Source organism: Pithys albifrons, chromosome 3 (genome assembly GCF_047495875.1).
Source record: "Pithys albifrons albifrons isolate INPA30051 chromosome 3, PitAlb_v1, whole genome shotgun sequence".
In the NCBI taxonomy this organism is placed as follows: domain Eukaryota; kingdom Metazoa; phylum Chordata; class Aves; order Passeriformes; family Thamnophilidae; genus Pithys; species Pithys albifrons.
The window spans coordinates 50,632,319-50,649,007 of NC_092460.1; the positions used below are offsets into that span (position 1 = coordinate 50,632,319).

Consider the following 16,689-nt stretch of genomic DNA (forward strand, 5'->3'; position numbering starts at 1 on the left):
CCCCTGTGGAAATTGCCCCGCTCGTCCACCCGAGCCCCCGCCCCTGGGCACGACCCTGCCCATCCACCCGAGCCCCCGCCCCTACAGGCATTGCCCCGCCTGGCCCAAGCCCGGCCGCGCTCCCCCCGCCGCGTGGCGCCGTGGAACCTTCCAGCGCGCCCCGCCCGCCCTGAGGCCCCGCCCCCCCGTGCCGGTGTGGCGGGAACGTTCCAGAGGCGGCAGCGGCGGCTGCTCCGCAGGGCCCTGGTGCGCCCTCGGCATTGCCGCGCCAGCGCCATGTCCCGTGCCCGCGGTCCCGCCGTGCCCGCGCTGCCCCGCGGGCGGGCGCGCAGGCGGCTCGGCGGGCGGCGCCGCTCATTGGCGGCGGGCGGGGGCGGGCGGCGCGCGACGATGGTGTCAGCGCGCGGCGCCGCGGCGCGGGCGGGCCCGCCATGCGCTCTGTGCCCCGTGCCCGGCCATGGCGCGCCTCCCGGGCACGGCGCTCGCCCTGGCGCTGAGCGGCTGGCGCGGCGCCGCAGGTCAGACACCCTTCCCTCCCCGCACCGCCTCGTCCCCGCGGCTCCGGAGGGTACCCGGTTACCGCCGCTCAGAGCCCCGCGTCCGCCCCCGACCCGCTGAGCGTGCTGCGTTCGCAGCGGTGCTTTATTCAATGCTCGGCGAGCTGCCGTGCTTGCCTGCTGTGTACGTGCAGAGAAGCAGGGGAATCACTCGTTCCAAACTACACTGCACCAAACCGGCAGTTGTGTTTCTCCGCCTGGGTCTCCGGTCAGGCATCGCGTACTGAACGATGTTCCGGCAATCAGTTGGCGTGCATAAGTGATCTCCAATTAGAGGCTAATCATGCTGGCTCCCCCTGTACATCCGCGGTCTGTGTGTTCTGCTGTAACCCCGAGCCTCAGCTCCCTGAAGGGTTTGCCTGGGCTGTTCTTGCTCACGCTAGTGAGGAGCTAATTACCATTTGTTTTAAGAATCCATTGCCACGCTATGGCAGCACTATTTGTTTTGTAGTAGATGCATGGTAAATAACATAAAAGACAACCAGTTTCCAAGACATCAGGTAGATGTATACCCTCTGATTACCTTCTCCTTCCACGTGTCTTGATGATTTGTATCTAGGCACAAGCAGTTCTTCAGCAGCAAAAGGCTGTGGCTGAGCATTCAAAAGTTGGTAAAGCTTCTGGCCATTCATGTCTCATTTTAGCTTTTGTTTTCCCATCCCCAGCTCCCAGATGCATGCTTGTAATGTGCTTTAAAACTTGCCTGCTTTGGCTGTGTGTGGATTTGGAAGTGGGCTACATAACTTTTGATCTAAAGCAAGGGTCAAGTGGGTTGAATACTAAAACAGGGACTTGGATGCAGGAAAAAAAATCACATTGCTGTATAAGCCTCTGTTATTTGATGGTTTCTTTATGGCATTAATAAAAACAGAACTGGAAAGGCCTTGAAAAATATATAGTTGTTCCAGATGAGTGATATTTTTTGAAGGCATGGTCAAGAAGAGACAACATACAGGCTGTGTGCTCAGAGCCCTGTGGTGTTTGAGGGAAGCAAGGGAGGGAGAGTGCGGAGTACCTCCTGGACACCAAGTGTATGAATTGAGATGTGCAAACTGGGTTTGCTTGCTGGATTGTCAGGTTTAGCACATGTTCATTTCTTTCAATTTGTTTTATGAGTATTTGATCATTAGTTAAGTTGTGTGCACATTGTTTCATAAACTATTGTGGTACACAACAAATCAAGACATTAAGGAGGAACATGTCATATAAGTGAATAAACAGTACTAAAAGTCTGATGACTGTAGTAGAATTTTGCAGTTTTCTAGACAGAAAGGGTTTTTTCACCCTGATGTAGTGCATTTCTTTTCCTCTAGTTTGCAAGTCATGTTCTCTCCGAAGATTTTCCATCCAGCCTGCCCAGCTGAAGAAGATTCCAAATCGGTATTTGGGCCAGCCCAGCCCTTTCACACACCCACATCTCCTCAAACCAGGTGAGGTTTGGGCCCTGTATGAGCTGGTCATTGGTATTCATTCTTGTCTCCACTTAGTTCCGAGTGTCTTGATTTGCTGCATCTTACAGTTGTCTAGTTTCAGCTGTTTATGATTATCTTCATTAGACAATGATTATATTTAGGAGCTAATTTCCTTGTCTGAGATGATACTGATTCCAAAAATAGGTTTTGTATGTTTTGCTTTTTACCTTTTTCTCATGGTGTGCTCAGGGTCGCTCATTTGGGTGCTGCAGACCTTTTGTGGCAGTGGCATTTTGGGAGCTCTTTGTCCTGAAAATACATATGATTTTTATTAAGAGTTAGTCTTCATGCAAGCTGAACTGCCAGAATGGTTTGTATAAAGGTGCCATTCGGAAAAACTGGGGAGGGACTTTGACAGATGGAACCACTTCTCTAAAGATTATACTTCCTTCAGAGGGGATTCAATGTCAGGAGAGAGAAAAAAGAGACTTGTCACTAAGGTGTTTGACAGGAATGATGAAAGAGAAGCTGAGGTGGTGCATTTTTTTAACCTATTTAAAAACAGGTGGCACATAGGTATGAGATGATCACAATTAAATCTAGAAAAATAACAACGGCAAAAGAAAATTAAAGATATGTCCAGGAGAATATTCTGTTCTGTGTTCTTCTTCTATAGGTGGAAGGAGAACAGATGATCGCATAACCTTACACATATATTTAATTGTAGAGTAATTCAGGTCAAAGGGAACCTCACAGGTTAAAAAGTCCACCCTGTGCTCAAACCTTGGCTGACTTCAGCATTAGATCATTTTGTTTAGAACACTGATTGACAGCTCACAGTGAGGCCAACTCTTGAATTTAAAAGTACGCACAACACTGGAAGTGAATTTTAGCTGCTGAGAGTATTTTTCCTTTTAATAAAGGAGAGCTGTTTTGCTTAAAATAGTATTACATTGAGTTATTGCAGTTATTGTTTTAAAAAGCAAATGCCTTTAAGTCAAAGAGAATTTCCAACTGTCTTCACAGTTGGAAGACAGTTAGAATTCCCATGTTCCACGCTATTGCGGCTTCTAAAATTCACTGGACTGGCAGTTACACAGCTGACTGGAATGCTGAGGAACAAAGGGAATTTGCAGTATAATATTGCAGAATTGTGAGGTCAGATTGCCTTACAGCAATTTCTATGTTCTCTGTAATTTCTAGATCTATAGAGTAAAACAGATATGGTGGATTTATTTCTTTGTTGTTTTGGGAGGGGTTGGGTTTTTTTAAAGCCTTTTACACCTAATAGGTGATGGGAATGTAAGTTTTTGATAAAGTCTAGAATTTAACACAAGTGGAACATATATGGTTTTCTTAAGCTCTTTTGACAAGGAAAACATTGTGGATAGAATTTTCCCCTCCCACTGCAGTCATGCAAGAATCCACTTAACAGTACAAGTCAAATATAATTTTTTTATTCTAAAATTAACACTGTGTGATACATTAAAGAGGAAGAAAAGATTACTAAAGTAGAAAGTTAACAGTATCAAAATGCAATCTGTGTTAAAATAAGATATTAGCCAAAGTGCTGATTAAGGCTCTTGTGTTAATTTAGATCATAGTTAGGGAGTCGCACATTTTTGAAAATACATACTTCAGCTGCTGTTGGTTGTCCTTTCAACTTCAGTCTGGTTGTGGTGAGTATCTTGATTGCTGTACTTCATATCTTTTGTAACTGGAGCAGTTTAAAGAGTTCTTTCATCTAAGAGATAATTTGTTTAGTGTCATTAGGAATATAGTACTTAACTTTGGAAAAACCTGAATTGTTAAATATTGAGAAAAGCTACATCTGCCATGGAAAAGATTCCTTCTCTTGGATTCTGATGCCAGCCTGCAGTCTGTAGTTTCTTTCTGCCTGGAATCTTGTGACTGGTTAGACTCTGCAACCTCTGTCTCTCTGCCTGATTTCCCAGAATCTGTAACACTCAATCTGCCCCTTAAGGTTTAGAGCTAGTAATTTTAAAAGTTGACTTAGTGTGTATTTGAACAGACATTCTTACTTTATCTGAGGACATTAATGCTCAGCCTCAGGAGCCAAACTTCTGTTCAATGTCCAGATGCTGTAAAACCCATCAGTTTTTAGCAGTCAAAGTTCAGTTTGCCTCCTCCCTTCCTCATTTGTTTTTATGTCTCTCTCATCTCTTTTGGATGTTTGTTTGAATCTACCAGGTTTTGTGATCTCTGCCTTTGTACAGAAACATGTAACACAAAATCCGATTGGCTGAAATAAATTTCTGTCTGTGTGTGATGGAGAAGCAGTTTGAGGATGTGCTGGAGGGATGGAAGCTGAAGAGGTGCACAGGAAAGCAGTGGAAAGGCTTGTGAGGGGTTATAATGAAGCCATGCAAATGTAAGGCATCAGGGAGCAGTCAGGAATCAGGTTTCCACTAATAAAATATCCTTAGTGCCTCAAATTTCTCCGTCCGATTTGTTGTGTGTTCACAGGAGAGGTAACCCCAGGACTGTCACAGGTGGAATATGCTCTTCGCCGACACAAACTGATGGGGTTGATCCAGAAGGAAGCCCATGGCTGGGATGGACTGGACCACACAGTGATTCTGCTATCCAACCCCACATACTACATGAGCAATGACATCCCTTACGTTTTCCATCAGGACACTAACTTCCTGTACCTCTGTGGCTTTCAGGAGCCTGACAGCATCCTAGTGCTGCAGAGCATTCCTGGCAAAGCCCTGCCATCCCACAAATCCATACTTTTTGTGCCCCGGAGAGACCCAAAGCGAGAGCTGTGGGATGGGCCCAGATCAGGCCCAGATGGGGCCATTGCTCTCACAGGAGTAGATGAAGCTTACACCATCGAGGAGTTCAGGCACTTGGTGGCCAAGCTGAAAGGTAACTCAAAACAGAGGGGTAGTGAAGTGAGATGTGGTTTGCAGAGTCCGAATGGTATGGGTCTGAGAGGTGGTCTGTGACATCTGTTCAAGAATATAATGCACTTGGGAAGGTGCAGGCCTATTAATTGCTATAACAAAGGCAGTAGGAAGTTCTTATTAGTTTGTTGAGGGCCACCAATGGAAATGTAGTTTTCACAGAATTACAGAATATGCTGAGTTGGAAGGGACCCACAAGGATCATCAAGTCCAACTCTGAGTCCTGCATAGGACAGCCCCAAGACACACTGTCTGCCTGAGAGCTTTTTAAGAATATTAGTTTTCTCTCCCCTCTGAATTTCCTGTGCATCCATGTGCATGCCAGTCTGCACATCTGTGAAATGTTAAGGAACAAGATAAGCAAGACCATGTTAGTGTTCTAGTCCTATCTCTTTGTTGACAGAGCCAGATGAAGTACAGGAAACTTGAAGGTATTTTATTTATAGTAGGCTTGGAAAATGATCCAGTTTGTTAGTCCATTCATATCGTTTTTAGCTAGACGAAGACTTGCTCTTGAAGTATGAACACTGCTGTCCTTTAGAAATATTCTTCTGCATCTGTCATCACTGTGTAGCCTCAGTATTTATAATCCAGGGCTTATAAAATGAAGAAGACATATGATAACATAATAAAAGCAAGTGCTTGGGGGGTCAGACAACTAGAGAGAGTGCATTCTGGAGTCTTATGGAATCTAGGTACTTTGTTTCACAAAAGGATATATTGAAAATAGATAAGTCACAGAAAGTGCAAGAAGGATAATCAAAAGTACAGAGTGTGTGGGAGATACACGCTGGACACACCCACTCAGCTTGTAAAAGAGAAAACAAAAACCAAGGTATGAAATGGGTATGGTTGTGGAAAGCAGAGAGAGTATGAGTGGGAACAATTAGTTCCTGGGTTTTGTAATTTAAAAACAAAGGGAACACTGAACAAAATGATCACATGGGAGGTTTTGGTACCTTCTAAGTTGTAGGTCATTCGTGGAAGGTTTGGAATGTCAAAAGTAAAATGGAGTGAAAAGTTTTTAATTCTGTAGGGGAGAGAACCATGAAACAGAGTAAATCAGTGTTATGAAGATGCAGCCTTGAAGAAACTAGAAGGGGGATTCTGGGGAGGATGTGCTAAGGGAAATACTCCTTCATAAATGCCCTGTTTCTTAAACACTTTCTGTGAGCATCTGATAATGGTTACTGTCACCAAAGTAGGTGGGCATCAGCGTGGCTTTTCTACTCATTTCAGTTTAAAATGTTCCTGTGGGGAGGATGTGGGTCTAACTGGTGTTCTAAATAAACGTCCATATAGGTAAATGTGTGTATCCTTGGTTCATCTCAGAATGGCTGAAATAAGCAATTGTTCCCCAAAGTGTTCTGAAGCGTAGTTGGTCATAGATAGAAAGGTAAATTGCCTTACATCAGTGGGGCCAGAGTGAATGACAGAACAATTCAGAAGGTGCATCACTGCAGTGCAGTGCAGTGGCAAGATGCATATATTCAGCAATGGTCATAAACGCCATTATTTATCCAGAAGTGGTGATTTGTCAAATCTACATGCTATGAATGGTCTGTCAATGCAGATTCAGAAAAAATTATTTTTCTCAAATAGCAACAGATCTAATTTAGGAAGAGTGAGTTTGCTCACTGTGGAGAGGATATTTCTACCTTTATTTTTGTTTGTGTCAGCTTTTGATTTGAATTCCAGGTGAGTCCAACGTTGTTTGGTATGACTTGACCAAACCAGTGCATACAGAGCTGCACTCTGACTACATGCAGCCCCTGGCTGAGGTTAAAGCTCGGAGCACAAACCGCATCCAGGGCATCCGACATCTAGTGCAAAACCTTCGGCTGATCAAATCCCCTGCAGAGATTGAGAGGATGAAGACAGCTGGACGAATCACAACAGAGGTAATGGGGTCATGTGCTCTCCAGATCAACCAGTGGATTCTGTTGATGGGGTGACATGGGTGGGAAGGATACCTTTGGTCTAATCTATTACTGAAGTATGTCTCAGCCATTGGCTGGGCTCAGTTCCCTCCATATGACAAGGAGAAACAGGAAGACTGCTTGGACTACCAGCTCTTCTTAATCAGTGAAACTCAGGCAAAGGCAAGCCAGCAGCTGTTAGTCTTTGTTTAAAAGCAGTATCTGTTCAGGGGTAGCTTTTTCACTCTCTCCCCAGCTTCCCCTCTGCTGCCCCTAGTCATTTTCTTTCCCATCTATTCTGTTTGTTTTGAGGAAACAATTTTTGTGAAGATGTTGCCTATATATGTCTCTGTATTCCCCCTTCTCCTTCAAATAGCTTTTGAACTCATTGGCTAGTTTAAACAAATCTGACAGATAACTTAAATGCAATTATGTGTTTGTAAATATTGTCAAAATAGATAGCCTAATAGAAGAGAGAGGCACAACTTGTCCTTCAGTGTAGGAAAAGCTGCATAAGGCACTCATATATGAAGGAATCCATAGGTGAGGCAACTCCCTAAAATCCCAGCCCATGGAGTCAGCCTCAGTCATCTAACCTTTTTTTTCAAAATTTTGGATCAATCAGCCCCAAAATAGTTTCATGGGGAACAGACCATAATTGGTTCTAGTCTTGACAGCGCTTTGCACTTTCAGTTGCCTCTGGTGTTCTGGGCTAGCTTATCTTAGGCGTTCCTCAAAGACAGCAGCTGAAAAAGAAATACCTTCCCTCAAATTGTCTCTGTTGCTGACTGAAATGCCCTTCTTTTTCCTAGGCTTTCACAGAGACAATGTTTGCCAGCAAATCCCCCGTGGATGAAGCCTTTCTGTATGCAAAGGTGAGTACTTCATAGCTGAAGGTGAGATAGAAGGGCTGGATATTGGTTATTCTTTCAGGAAACCAGAAATGTCAGATTTCTTTATAATGTGTCTCCCACTGTAGCACATTTCTTCTTCACCCAAATCTTGGACTTGCAGAAGAATCAGTGTGAGGAATTTTTCAGCAGTACTTCCTGCACCCATATTGAAGGAGCATAGTGGTTGTCTGAATTTATTTGCTATCAATGTCTTTTTCTGCTATATTTAAATACCAAACCTGCTAAACAGTCAGAGATATTACCTTATAATACAGTTCTGTTGTACACAATTTAAGTAGTTATAACGCCTGCTTCTCTTGCATCTTACTGCATCAGATGACCACAGCTATCTTGAAGCAATTTAGATACCTCTCAGTTACAAAAGAAGGACTGATTGGCCTGCAGAGTTGTTTGGGAACTTTGTAGGCAATTGCAGTGAAATGCCTGTTTGAGAAACATCAGGATTTGACCCTCTGTTATGATAGATGGCCCTGTGTTGACATGGCACTGAGCAGCAGCTCTGAGCTGTAAAGAAAACTACTTTCAATGAAGTGTGTTTTACAGATCAATTTTTCACTTTAGGTCAGGATTGTAAAACCTACTTTGCTCCATGTAGGTATCCTGGAGTGTTCTGTCCCACGTGGTTTTGGTAATTATAGAAAAGACATGCTGTTAATATATTGAGGGTCTTTATATATCTAAGTTTATTAATTTCCATGCTTTCATCAGCTTGATCACTCAAGAAAGGTAAACTTCTTGAGACTTATGGTGCCTTTTTCTTACATCCTCCCAGACATCAAGGCAGTGCACGGTTTCAAACCTTGTTAGTTCAACAGTCATGAAAATAGGTACTGCTGTAAATACACCGGTGATTTGTAATTTTAAAAGACAGCAATAAAACATGACTGTTGTCATCCTGACATTTAGGATCTTTGAAAATTCTCAAAGTTGTATGGCAAATGAACATTCCTTCATATAAGATCAAATCCTCACCTGAATGTATGACAATGTAATGGATGTTTTACACAGTATTGAACAGCTTGTACCAGAAAAAGATTCCATGAGACCAGGTGCAGGCTTAAAACACTCTTGAAAAGTGGATTGTTCTGTATTTTTTCCTCCAAAATTCTTGGAAAACATTAACGGCTGCTTTCATTTAATAAACTCACTTTGTGTTGTACTAATTAAGAAACATGTAGGACATGAATTATCATAGCCTAGGGCAGTTTAATTACCTGAATCAGCACTAATGGTCCCCTTCTCTCGTTCCAGTTTGAGTTTGAGTGCCGGGCTCGTGGTGCTGACATCTTGGCCTACCCCCCTGTTGTTGCTGGTGGCAACAGATCAAACACTTTGCACTATGTGAAGAACAATCAGCTCATCAAGGTAACCCATATGCTGTCCAGTAACTTGAAATGCAGTGCTGTGACACACACATATGTCCCTTAGCTGCTCTTTGTTTTGACTGAACAGATCGAAGCACTGAAATATAAAGTGAGCGAGGGAAAGGAATCCTGCCTTGTTTTACCGTCAGTGGCAGATTAACCTCCCTTTCTCTCCTCTCTCCACTTGCTGCAGTACCTTCTGAACAGTGTAAGGACTCAGAAACAAGGTTGTGAATACTTTAGCAAATGTGTTTGCTCTCCCAGGGTACACAGCAGAGTGCAATGCAGGTGGGTCACTGGCCTCACAGAACAGGAGCCACTGCAGCACAGGGGCACCCTGTGGGCTCTTCTGCTGTCACTGGTGTTGCTTGGTCTTGCTTTGCAACATAGGGGGCAGTAGTGCATTCTGCTCTGGTGAAGCTGAAAAGCATTTTAGTCTCCATGTAGGCTACCAAAGCAGGGAAGGGGAACAAGGAGAAAAAGGATCAGCATTAAATATCAAGCAGTGGATTATATGGTGTTAGGTAAATTAATAGCTTTTGTCTTATTTTGAAGATTGCTCTTTATTGCATTGAACCCTCTCCAGCTTTCTTGACAACAGACCTTTAGATTCAAATAAGTATTTTCAGGAGCATTATTCCCCTCACCATTCACTTTCAGGGGAGCATATTTTTCCTCTGTCTTCATGCAGGATGAAACTTTCCCACTAGCATTGTCTTTTCTTGAAGGTGGCATGTAGGAGACCTTGAAATGATCTGCACAGACAAATGTACAAAAGATATGACAGACTGCTTTTGGCAGAAAGAACCTTCCTTTGTTGTTCTGTCATCCAAGGTCAGGTGTGCTGATGTAACTCCAGTTGTTTCTGTTAAAGTTGTTCAGTTAAATGACTGTCACTTGTTTTTCTTCAAAACTATTAAGTAGGAGGTTAAACCCATAAACTTGACTCTTTCTTAGCCTTGTGCTGCTTCCTACAGCTCTTGTTTTCAAATAGGCTAACAAAGTATCTAAATTGGGAGGAATCTAAATGCTTCATTCGTTCACCACTTAGTGGGCTCGGCTTTAAAGGAGGAGGACAAGAAGCACAACATAAGGCACTTACTGAACAATCAAACCACAAACAGAATTCCCTTAGCCAATAAATTGTTACTTAGCTTGTTTAATTGCTTGGAAGATGGCAGGTGATACAATTTCAGATTTTCCTTAATGGATTGAACCAGCCATTCTGAAAAATTTAAATAGCCTGTCTATTCAGTGAGATCTGCTCACTAGTGGTTTATCTCCTATGGCTCTGTTTGTGGCGCTTAACTGTACACAGTGATAGTAGCTAGTACTGGAAGTAGTGCTAGCAGTGAAATTCTGCTTCTCACTGTTTCCCTTAACATGCTAGAATTACTCCATTTCATTCCACATCATGGCTGCTAGCACAGTCGTGGATGTGTGGAGTGAATCTCTGTAATAAAGTCTCTAGATTACATGTAGGTTAAATCCATAGAGAATTTAATCCAAACTTTTCACAGATTTCACTACCCTATTTGCTGTTAACCCCTCTAAGGAGAGAAAGCAAAGTAGTGGTTTTGTTCCTGGCTCTTCGTCTTCTGTATGACTTTTTGGGGGATGTGTAGTCACTGATTTAATTGACATGGAATAGTTTTGTTGAAGTGAATTGGAGATTCTTCATCTCCACATTTCTTCATCAGTAGATAGATTCAAAAAGATACCTTAGAGCAGTCAAGAAAGTCCTAGAAAAGGATGAGGAAGATGGTTCGAGCTATTCAGTAGTGGATTTACAGCAGTGATACATTGTCAGAGAAGTGATTTTGCTGGGTCCTTCTATCCTGACAAGGCTAAATCTGTAGCTGTTAGTGATCTGGTGGGTAGCTCAGAAATCAGTGGGGTTTTTTGCAAAGCTTTCTGTCTCAGTCGCTAGCAGAGAATTTGGGAAAGGAGTCACTAGTGTAATTTGCTGGAGTAAGCAATCCAGGAGTGAATGGGACTTATGTCTCAGAGAGCAGAATAGTTCAAGGCAAATGTCTATTTTTAATCCAAAATGTTCGAAAACCAGCATGTTAAGAGTTCAGACAGTAGATAAGCATAACAGTCAACTACCTTGGAAAGAAACAATCCAGCTGGAATCGCCTATTTGAAAGCTGTAACACCTGGGGTGTTACTCTGCAAAAGGAATTCACACCTCTGCAGCTGCTTTGCAAAAATAAATGCATAACCTTCTTTCTTGCTCTCAGACAGAAAAATCAATTCAGTTAACGGCTGGACTGACCCAAAGAGCATTTTTTCCTGTTATTCTCCAGGACGGTGAACTGGTCTTGCTAGATGGTGGATGTGAATTTTCCTGCTATGTCAGTGACATCACACGTACCTGGCCTGTTAATGGAAGGTATGCTGCAATAAGGTTTTTTGAAGAACTTTGAGAAGGTCTTAAATAATTGAGTGTATGTGTGTGTAATCTCTGTGTGAGTAGTTTTAATGTGTGCCATTCTGTGGTTCTTCAGAGTAATCAAATTATTTCAACTAATCTTCCAGCATGAGAAGCTGTATTCCCCACTGCCTCATTAATTACTGTATGAATATGTGTGATTATTTCTATTTTTGGCTATTACAGCATGCTTAAAGTGCAGAGAGGGCTTTTTTGTCCGTTCAACTGTGGCTGACTCCAGCTCTTAGTTGATGTGTATGTAGTTCTGCCAGTTGAGAAACTGCTGGTGTGATACCTCTGTGTTTGTGTGTTTGTTTCCTGTACTTTTTTTTTTCCTGCAGTAGCTTTGCCTTGCTTTGCTTTGCTTGGGGATTAGGTTCTCAGCTGAGAAACCCTACCTCCACACAGTGTATTGAAGGGCATGTTGCACTGATGTTTCATCTGGCCTTTCATATAAGGAGGCAGTTGCTTTCCTGACTTGTCCTGCTCCAACATTGAACTGAATCTGTCCCCAAAATAGGTTCTGAGTAGCAGTTTAATTGTGAGATATGTCCTTTGTTCCTTCTCAATGGTCTTCAGGTTCACCAAACCCCAAGCAGAACTATACCAGGCTGTCCTGGATATCCAGAAGTCCTGCTTGAGCCTCTGTTCCCCAGGCATGAGTCTGGAGAATATCTACAGCCTCATGCTGAGCCTTATTGGACAAAAACTGAAAGAGTTGGGTATCCTAGAGAACAGCATCACTGACAGCCATTTCTTCAAGGTACTTGAAGTTTTTTTACTCCAGTTTGCCCTTACTAAGTCTGATTGTTTTCTTCTTGGGTAGTGTTAGTGGCTTTGAGTCAGGAATGTCCTTTTGAGTTGTCTTTTCTAAATGTTGCCACACATTGTGCTTTAATTCCTGTTGTAGACTGGTCACTGGTCTCAGCACAGGACTGGATTTCTCTCAAGACAGGGCTAAACTTGACTATGTGTTTCAACTGTTTAGTGCACACTTTGGTCTAAAGTAACACCCCTCATGTCTTATATGCACATAGTGTGAATATTTGTTCCTGGGCTCTTGCTGTTTACTCTGCAGATCCATTCCCATTGCTCTTCACTCTTTGCCAGTGCAGGTGCAGCTTTAGAGCACAGTCTGAAGGGAAGTACAGGGACGTGGGCACTAACACAGAATTCTGTGCCCAGGGCTGGCTGCAGGCAGTTAGTTGTAGTTTTGTGGTCTGTTTACCACTGCATAAATCAGCATGGCCACCAAAGGTGCAGCCCTGCTTCTCAGCCATTCCACCTGCTGCCTCTTCTGCACCATTTTCTATCAGTATTGGGATTCACAGAGCTACCTGGTGATCAGGACTGGGAAACTTGCCTGCCTTAGCGCTGAACCTGCAGATAAGTAGGATTGGTTTGCAGCTAGATGGGTTTATCCACTCACGCCCACTGCACACCTGCATGATTGCTGATGCCAGTGCGGGAAAGATGGCAGAGCCTGGTGCCGGCACTACCGCCTTTGGCAGCCGGACAGGTTCCTGCCGGGTTTGATGTTCTGCGGTGCCAGTGCCGCGTTCCCTCGGCAGGCGGCAGCGCAGCCGGCCAGAAGCAGCGCCCGCAGCTCGGCCCCTGGGAACGAGGAGCGTGGGGCAGGGAGGGGTTGGCTCTGTGATTGCCCCTCTGAAGAGATTGGCATGCGGATGGTGCGGCGGGAGGCGGTGTCTGTGCCCTGTAGAGGTGGATCGAAAGCGTGCTGTAGCTACTCAGTGAAACCGGCACAGCACTTGCTCTGCCGTGCGTGGGACACTGCTTTGCCACAGCATTCTGATGCTGGATCCGCTGCTGCCACTGCCAAGGATCTGCTGAGGGGAGTCACACCGGACCTGGATGTTTAAGGGAAAGAGTTGGGGCAGCAAAGCTCAGCGAGCTGGAAATTGACATATTTCCCGGCATGCTGAGATGGTGATGGGCTTGGGCTGCTCTTTTTCACTGAGGCAAAAAGGCAATCTGCAGTTTGCTCATAATAGGCAACTGGTATTGGTGGGTTTTGGGGGCCATCCACTTCTGGTAAAAATGGAAGGCAGCCCCTGATGACCTAGTTGAGGCAGTAAGACTGCTAGTTAAGCACACAAGTACTCTGTCTTTTCTCCCTATCTCTTGTATTGGAACAAGTTGGGCTGTGTTGAACTGCCTCTGTGACACTTGTTCTGTCTTCTGCAGGCTGTTCGAAAGTACTGCCCACATCATGTGGGCCATTACTTGGGCATGGATGTTCATGATACTCCAGACATATCCCGATCACTCCCATTCCAGCCAGGCATGGTGATAACCATTGAACCAGGTAAAAAGACATGCAGTCAGTGGTGGACAAAAGTATGCAACACTGAGGATAACAGTATTGCTTTCATTATTTAGTTGGTCCATCAGACCAAAGCATTCACGTTCTTTCTGGTGAAACTGAAAATTATTACAGTATTAGAAAGCCTTAAGTTATTCCCCTCCCAGAGTCATTATGGTATTAGAAAACCCTATTTCCTTCCCAAACACAGCCAAGGTAACACATGGTTGGAGTAAACTCAGAAGGCAGAATAGTGCGGAGCTCAGGCTGTGAGCACAGGTGAAGGAAAGCAGGGTTGGTTCCTGCAGCTGAACCTCTACCAGTCACTGGTAGTGTAAGTCTCAAGCATTGCAGTCTGCAATTACAGGCATTCACAACTTAGCTTTGCAAATTAGGCATACTGCTATGAATCTTTCTTTCTATTTGTCAGTGGATTTGGAGCTGTCAGCTGAAAACTGATATTTAATGCTTGGCTCCTCTTTCTCTCTATTCAGAACATTGTTAAAATCATGATTGTGAATGTAACATTGAGAGCAAGAAGTGTGGAAAGGCCAGGTGTAATTGGGGAAGGTTTTATTTATGTATTACTGCCTGTAGGCATGGAGGGACACTTTACTTTATTTGCCCATCAACAGCCATGAGTGAGGAGAAATAGTAACTTGCCACATTAAAAACTTTCAGGATCAAACTCATGTTATGTTGCTGAAAATCCAACCCCATTCCCATAGTGGTGCAGTAAGGGAAAGGTCTTGTTTTAGAGAGTGTTGTCTATATTAATTCCCTTTCTTCTTTCAGGCATTTATATCCCTGAGGATGACATGAGTGCTCCAGAGAGGTTTCGTGGCATTGGTGTGCGCATTGAGGACGATGTTGTGATAACAGAAGATGCGCCTCTTGTGTTGTCTGCTGACTGTCCCAAGGAGATCTACCACATCGAGCAGATCTGTGGCCGCACCTCATAATGCCCCTTCTCTGCCTCTTTTATCCTCCTTGGGATACACAGCCCTCCAGGGATGCAGACCCCTGGAACTGGCTGTAGCTGTGCAGTGATGGAGGGCATTGACAGTTGATGGCTGTTTCTGGGATTGAGGCTGGACAGTGGATTGCAAAAGGCTAGGGCAATGAGGGATGAAAAAGCAAAGCAACCTTTTCTGTGTGCATTTTTCTTCTGAGTTGTGCTAATACTGAGCTGTTGTAGGACTTGGGGTGGATTCATCCGTCTGCTGTATGGATCCATGTGTTCTCGTCCTGCTGGGGGATTGAATTTTGTCAGTGCCAGCAGCAGGACTTCTGCCTGGTCCCTTTCCAGATGCATTGGTACAACTGCTGAGACCAGGGCCCAATTTTTTCCTGTTCAGCAGTAATTTCATAACAGATTCTAAAAATGAAGCTTGATAAATACTGGTTTGGGATAATAAAGTGTCAGGCAGATTTGATTTTTACAGAGCTGTGTAAGGAGGGGATTTGGTAATCAGGAAGATGGGTTTGGTGGAGAGCAGGTTTTTTTCTGCAGCCTGGGGAGAATGCTTTTAGCTTTCTCAGGATGAGGATGTGTTTAGGCCTTGTTCAGGCATATGCAAAATGGGCCTGCAGCAGGGAAAACACCTTGTCTGGTCTTTTAGCTTATTGGAGTGTTTGGTAATTTCAGGAGGGACAAATAGGGCTCAGGAGGTTGGACATACCCATTCTTTCTTCCACATTTCTTTCTTACTGTCCCAAAGGTCAATTCCTGTCTCCTGTTGAGTCCCTCTCTACCCTAGGAAGCAGGGCCATGTTGGCTGTGCTGGACTCCACTGGTGAACTGCTGGTTGTCACCTAGATGGGAGGTTTCCAGCTCTGGGATGATCACAGCACCTTTCTGGTTTATGCTTACTGTGTGCAGAAAGTGCCAGCAAATTCAGCATTGTGTTCTTGAAGACTCTGTCCTATGGCAAATGTCATGTCTTTACATGGCTTTTATACAGAATTTAGTGGAATTTAAAGTAGTTCTCCTTTTCAGAACTCTGAGGGCATGATGACAGCTGTCTTTTGCCAAGTGGTCTGTGATAATATTTTTGAAGCAGTTGCTGATGTGATTAGGGGCTGGATGAAGATTAAAGGAAAGAGTTGTCTACCCTCAACATCAGCCTCCCACCCAGGTCATTGTACACTGTAGTAAATACACCTACTAGAGGCAAACAGCATCTGTGTATTTACTGAAAATATTTTGACAATCAGCTATTTAACATGTCTGAAAAATGCCTCTCATCAGTGCATCTCCTGTTACTTATGCTTGCTGTTGCATCACCTCACTTCCTTTCTGATGGAAGCTTTCAGTGGTTTTCATCTGTTATCCTAAATCCAATCCTCTCCCCTCCTCTCCCCTCCTCTCCCCTCCTCTCCCCTCCTCTCCCCTCCTCTCCCCTCCTCTCCCCTCCTCTCCCCTCCTCTCCCCTCCTCTCCCCTCCTCTCCCCTCCTCTCCCCTCCTCTCCCCTCCTCTCCCCTCCTCTCCCCTCCTCTCCCCTCCTCTCCCCTCCTCTCCCCTCCTCTCCCCTCCCCTCCTCTCCCCTCCCCTCCCCTCCCCTCCCCTCCCCTCCCCTCCCCTCCCCTCCCCTCCCCTCCCCTCCCCTCCCCTCCCCTCCCCTCCCCTCCCCTCCCCTCCCCTCCCCTCCCCTCCCCTCCCCTCCCCTCCCCTCCCCTCCCCTCCCCTCCCCTCCCCTCCCCTTTCCAGCTACTATAGTGTCACTGCTTCCTTATCCATTTTGCTTTCTTATCAACATCACTGCCTCTTCCCTGGTTTGCCCTAATTCCCCACAGTGAATGTAGCCAGAAGCATGTGGGGAACGTGGTCAG

General features: G+C 44.7%; 1 protein-coding gene across 2 annotated transcripts; it reads left to right on the forward strand.

The window, feature by feature from the left end:
- The first annotated feature begins 433 nt into the window (after positions 1–433).
- XPNPEP3 (X-prolyl aminopeptidase 3) lies at positions 434–16,304 on the forward strand. Of its 2 annotated transcripts, none has more exons than XM_071551835.1 (10): positions 434–518; positions 1,871–1,987; positions 4,457–4,864; positions 6,601–6,803; positions 7,634–7,696; positions 8,987–9,100; positions 11,409–11,494; positions 12,113–12,296; positions 13,739–13,859; positions 14,652–16,304. In XM_071551835.1, the coding sequence occupies exons 1-10, from the start codon at positions 458–460 to the stop codon at positions 14,816–14,818; spliced, it is 1,524 nt and encodes a 507-aa protein (XP_071407936.1). In that variant the 5' UTR covers positions 434–457; the 3' UTR covers positions 14,819–16,304. The 2 variants fall into 2 exon arrangements, with proteins under 2 accessions (XP_071407936.1, XP_071407937.1); XM_071551836.1 differs by lacking the exon at positions 434–518 and adding an exon at positions 3,567–3,648 and having other exon boundaries at positions 1,898–1,987.
- Positions 16,305–16,689: the final 385 nt, after the last annotated feature.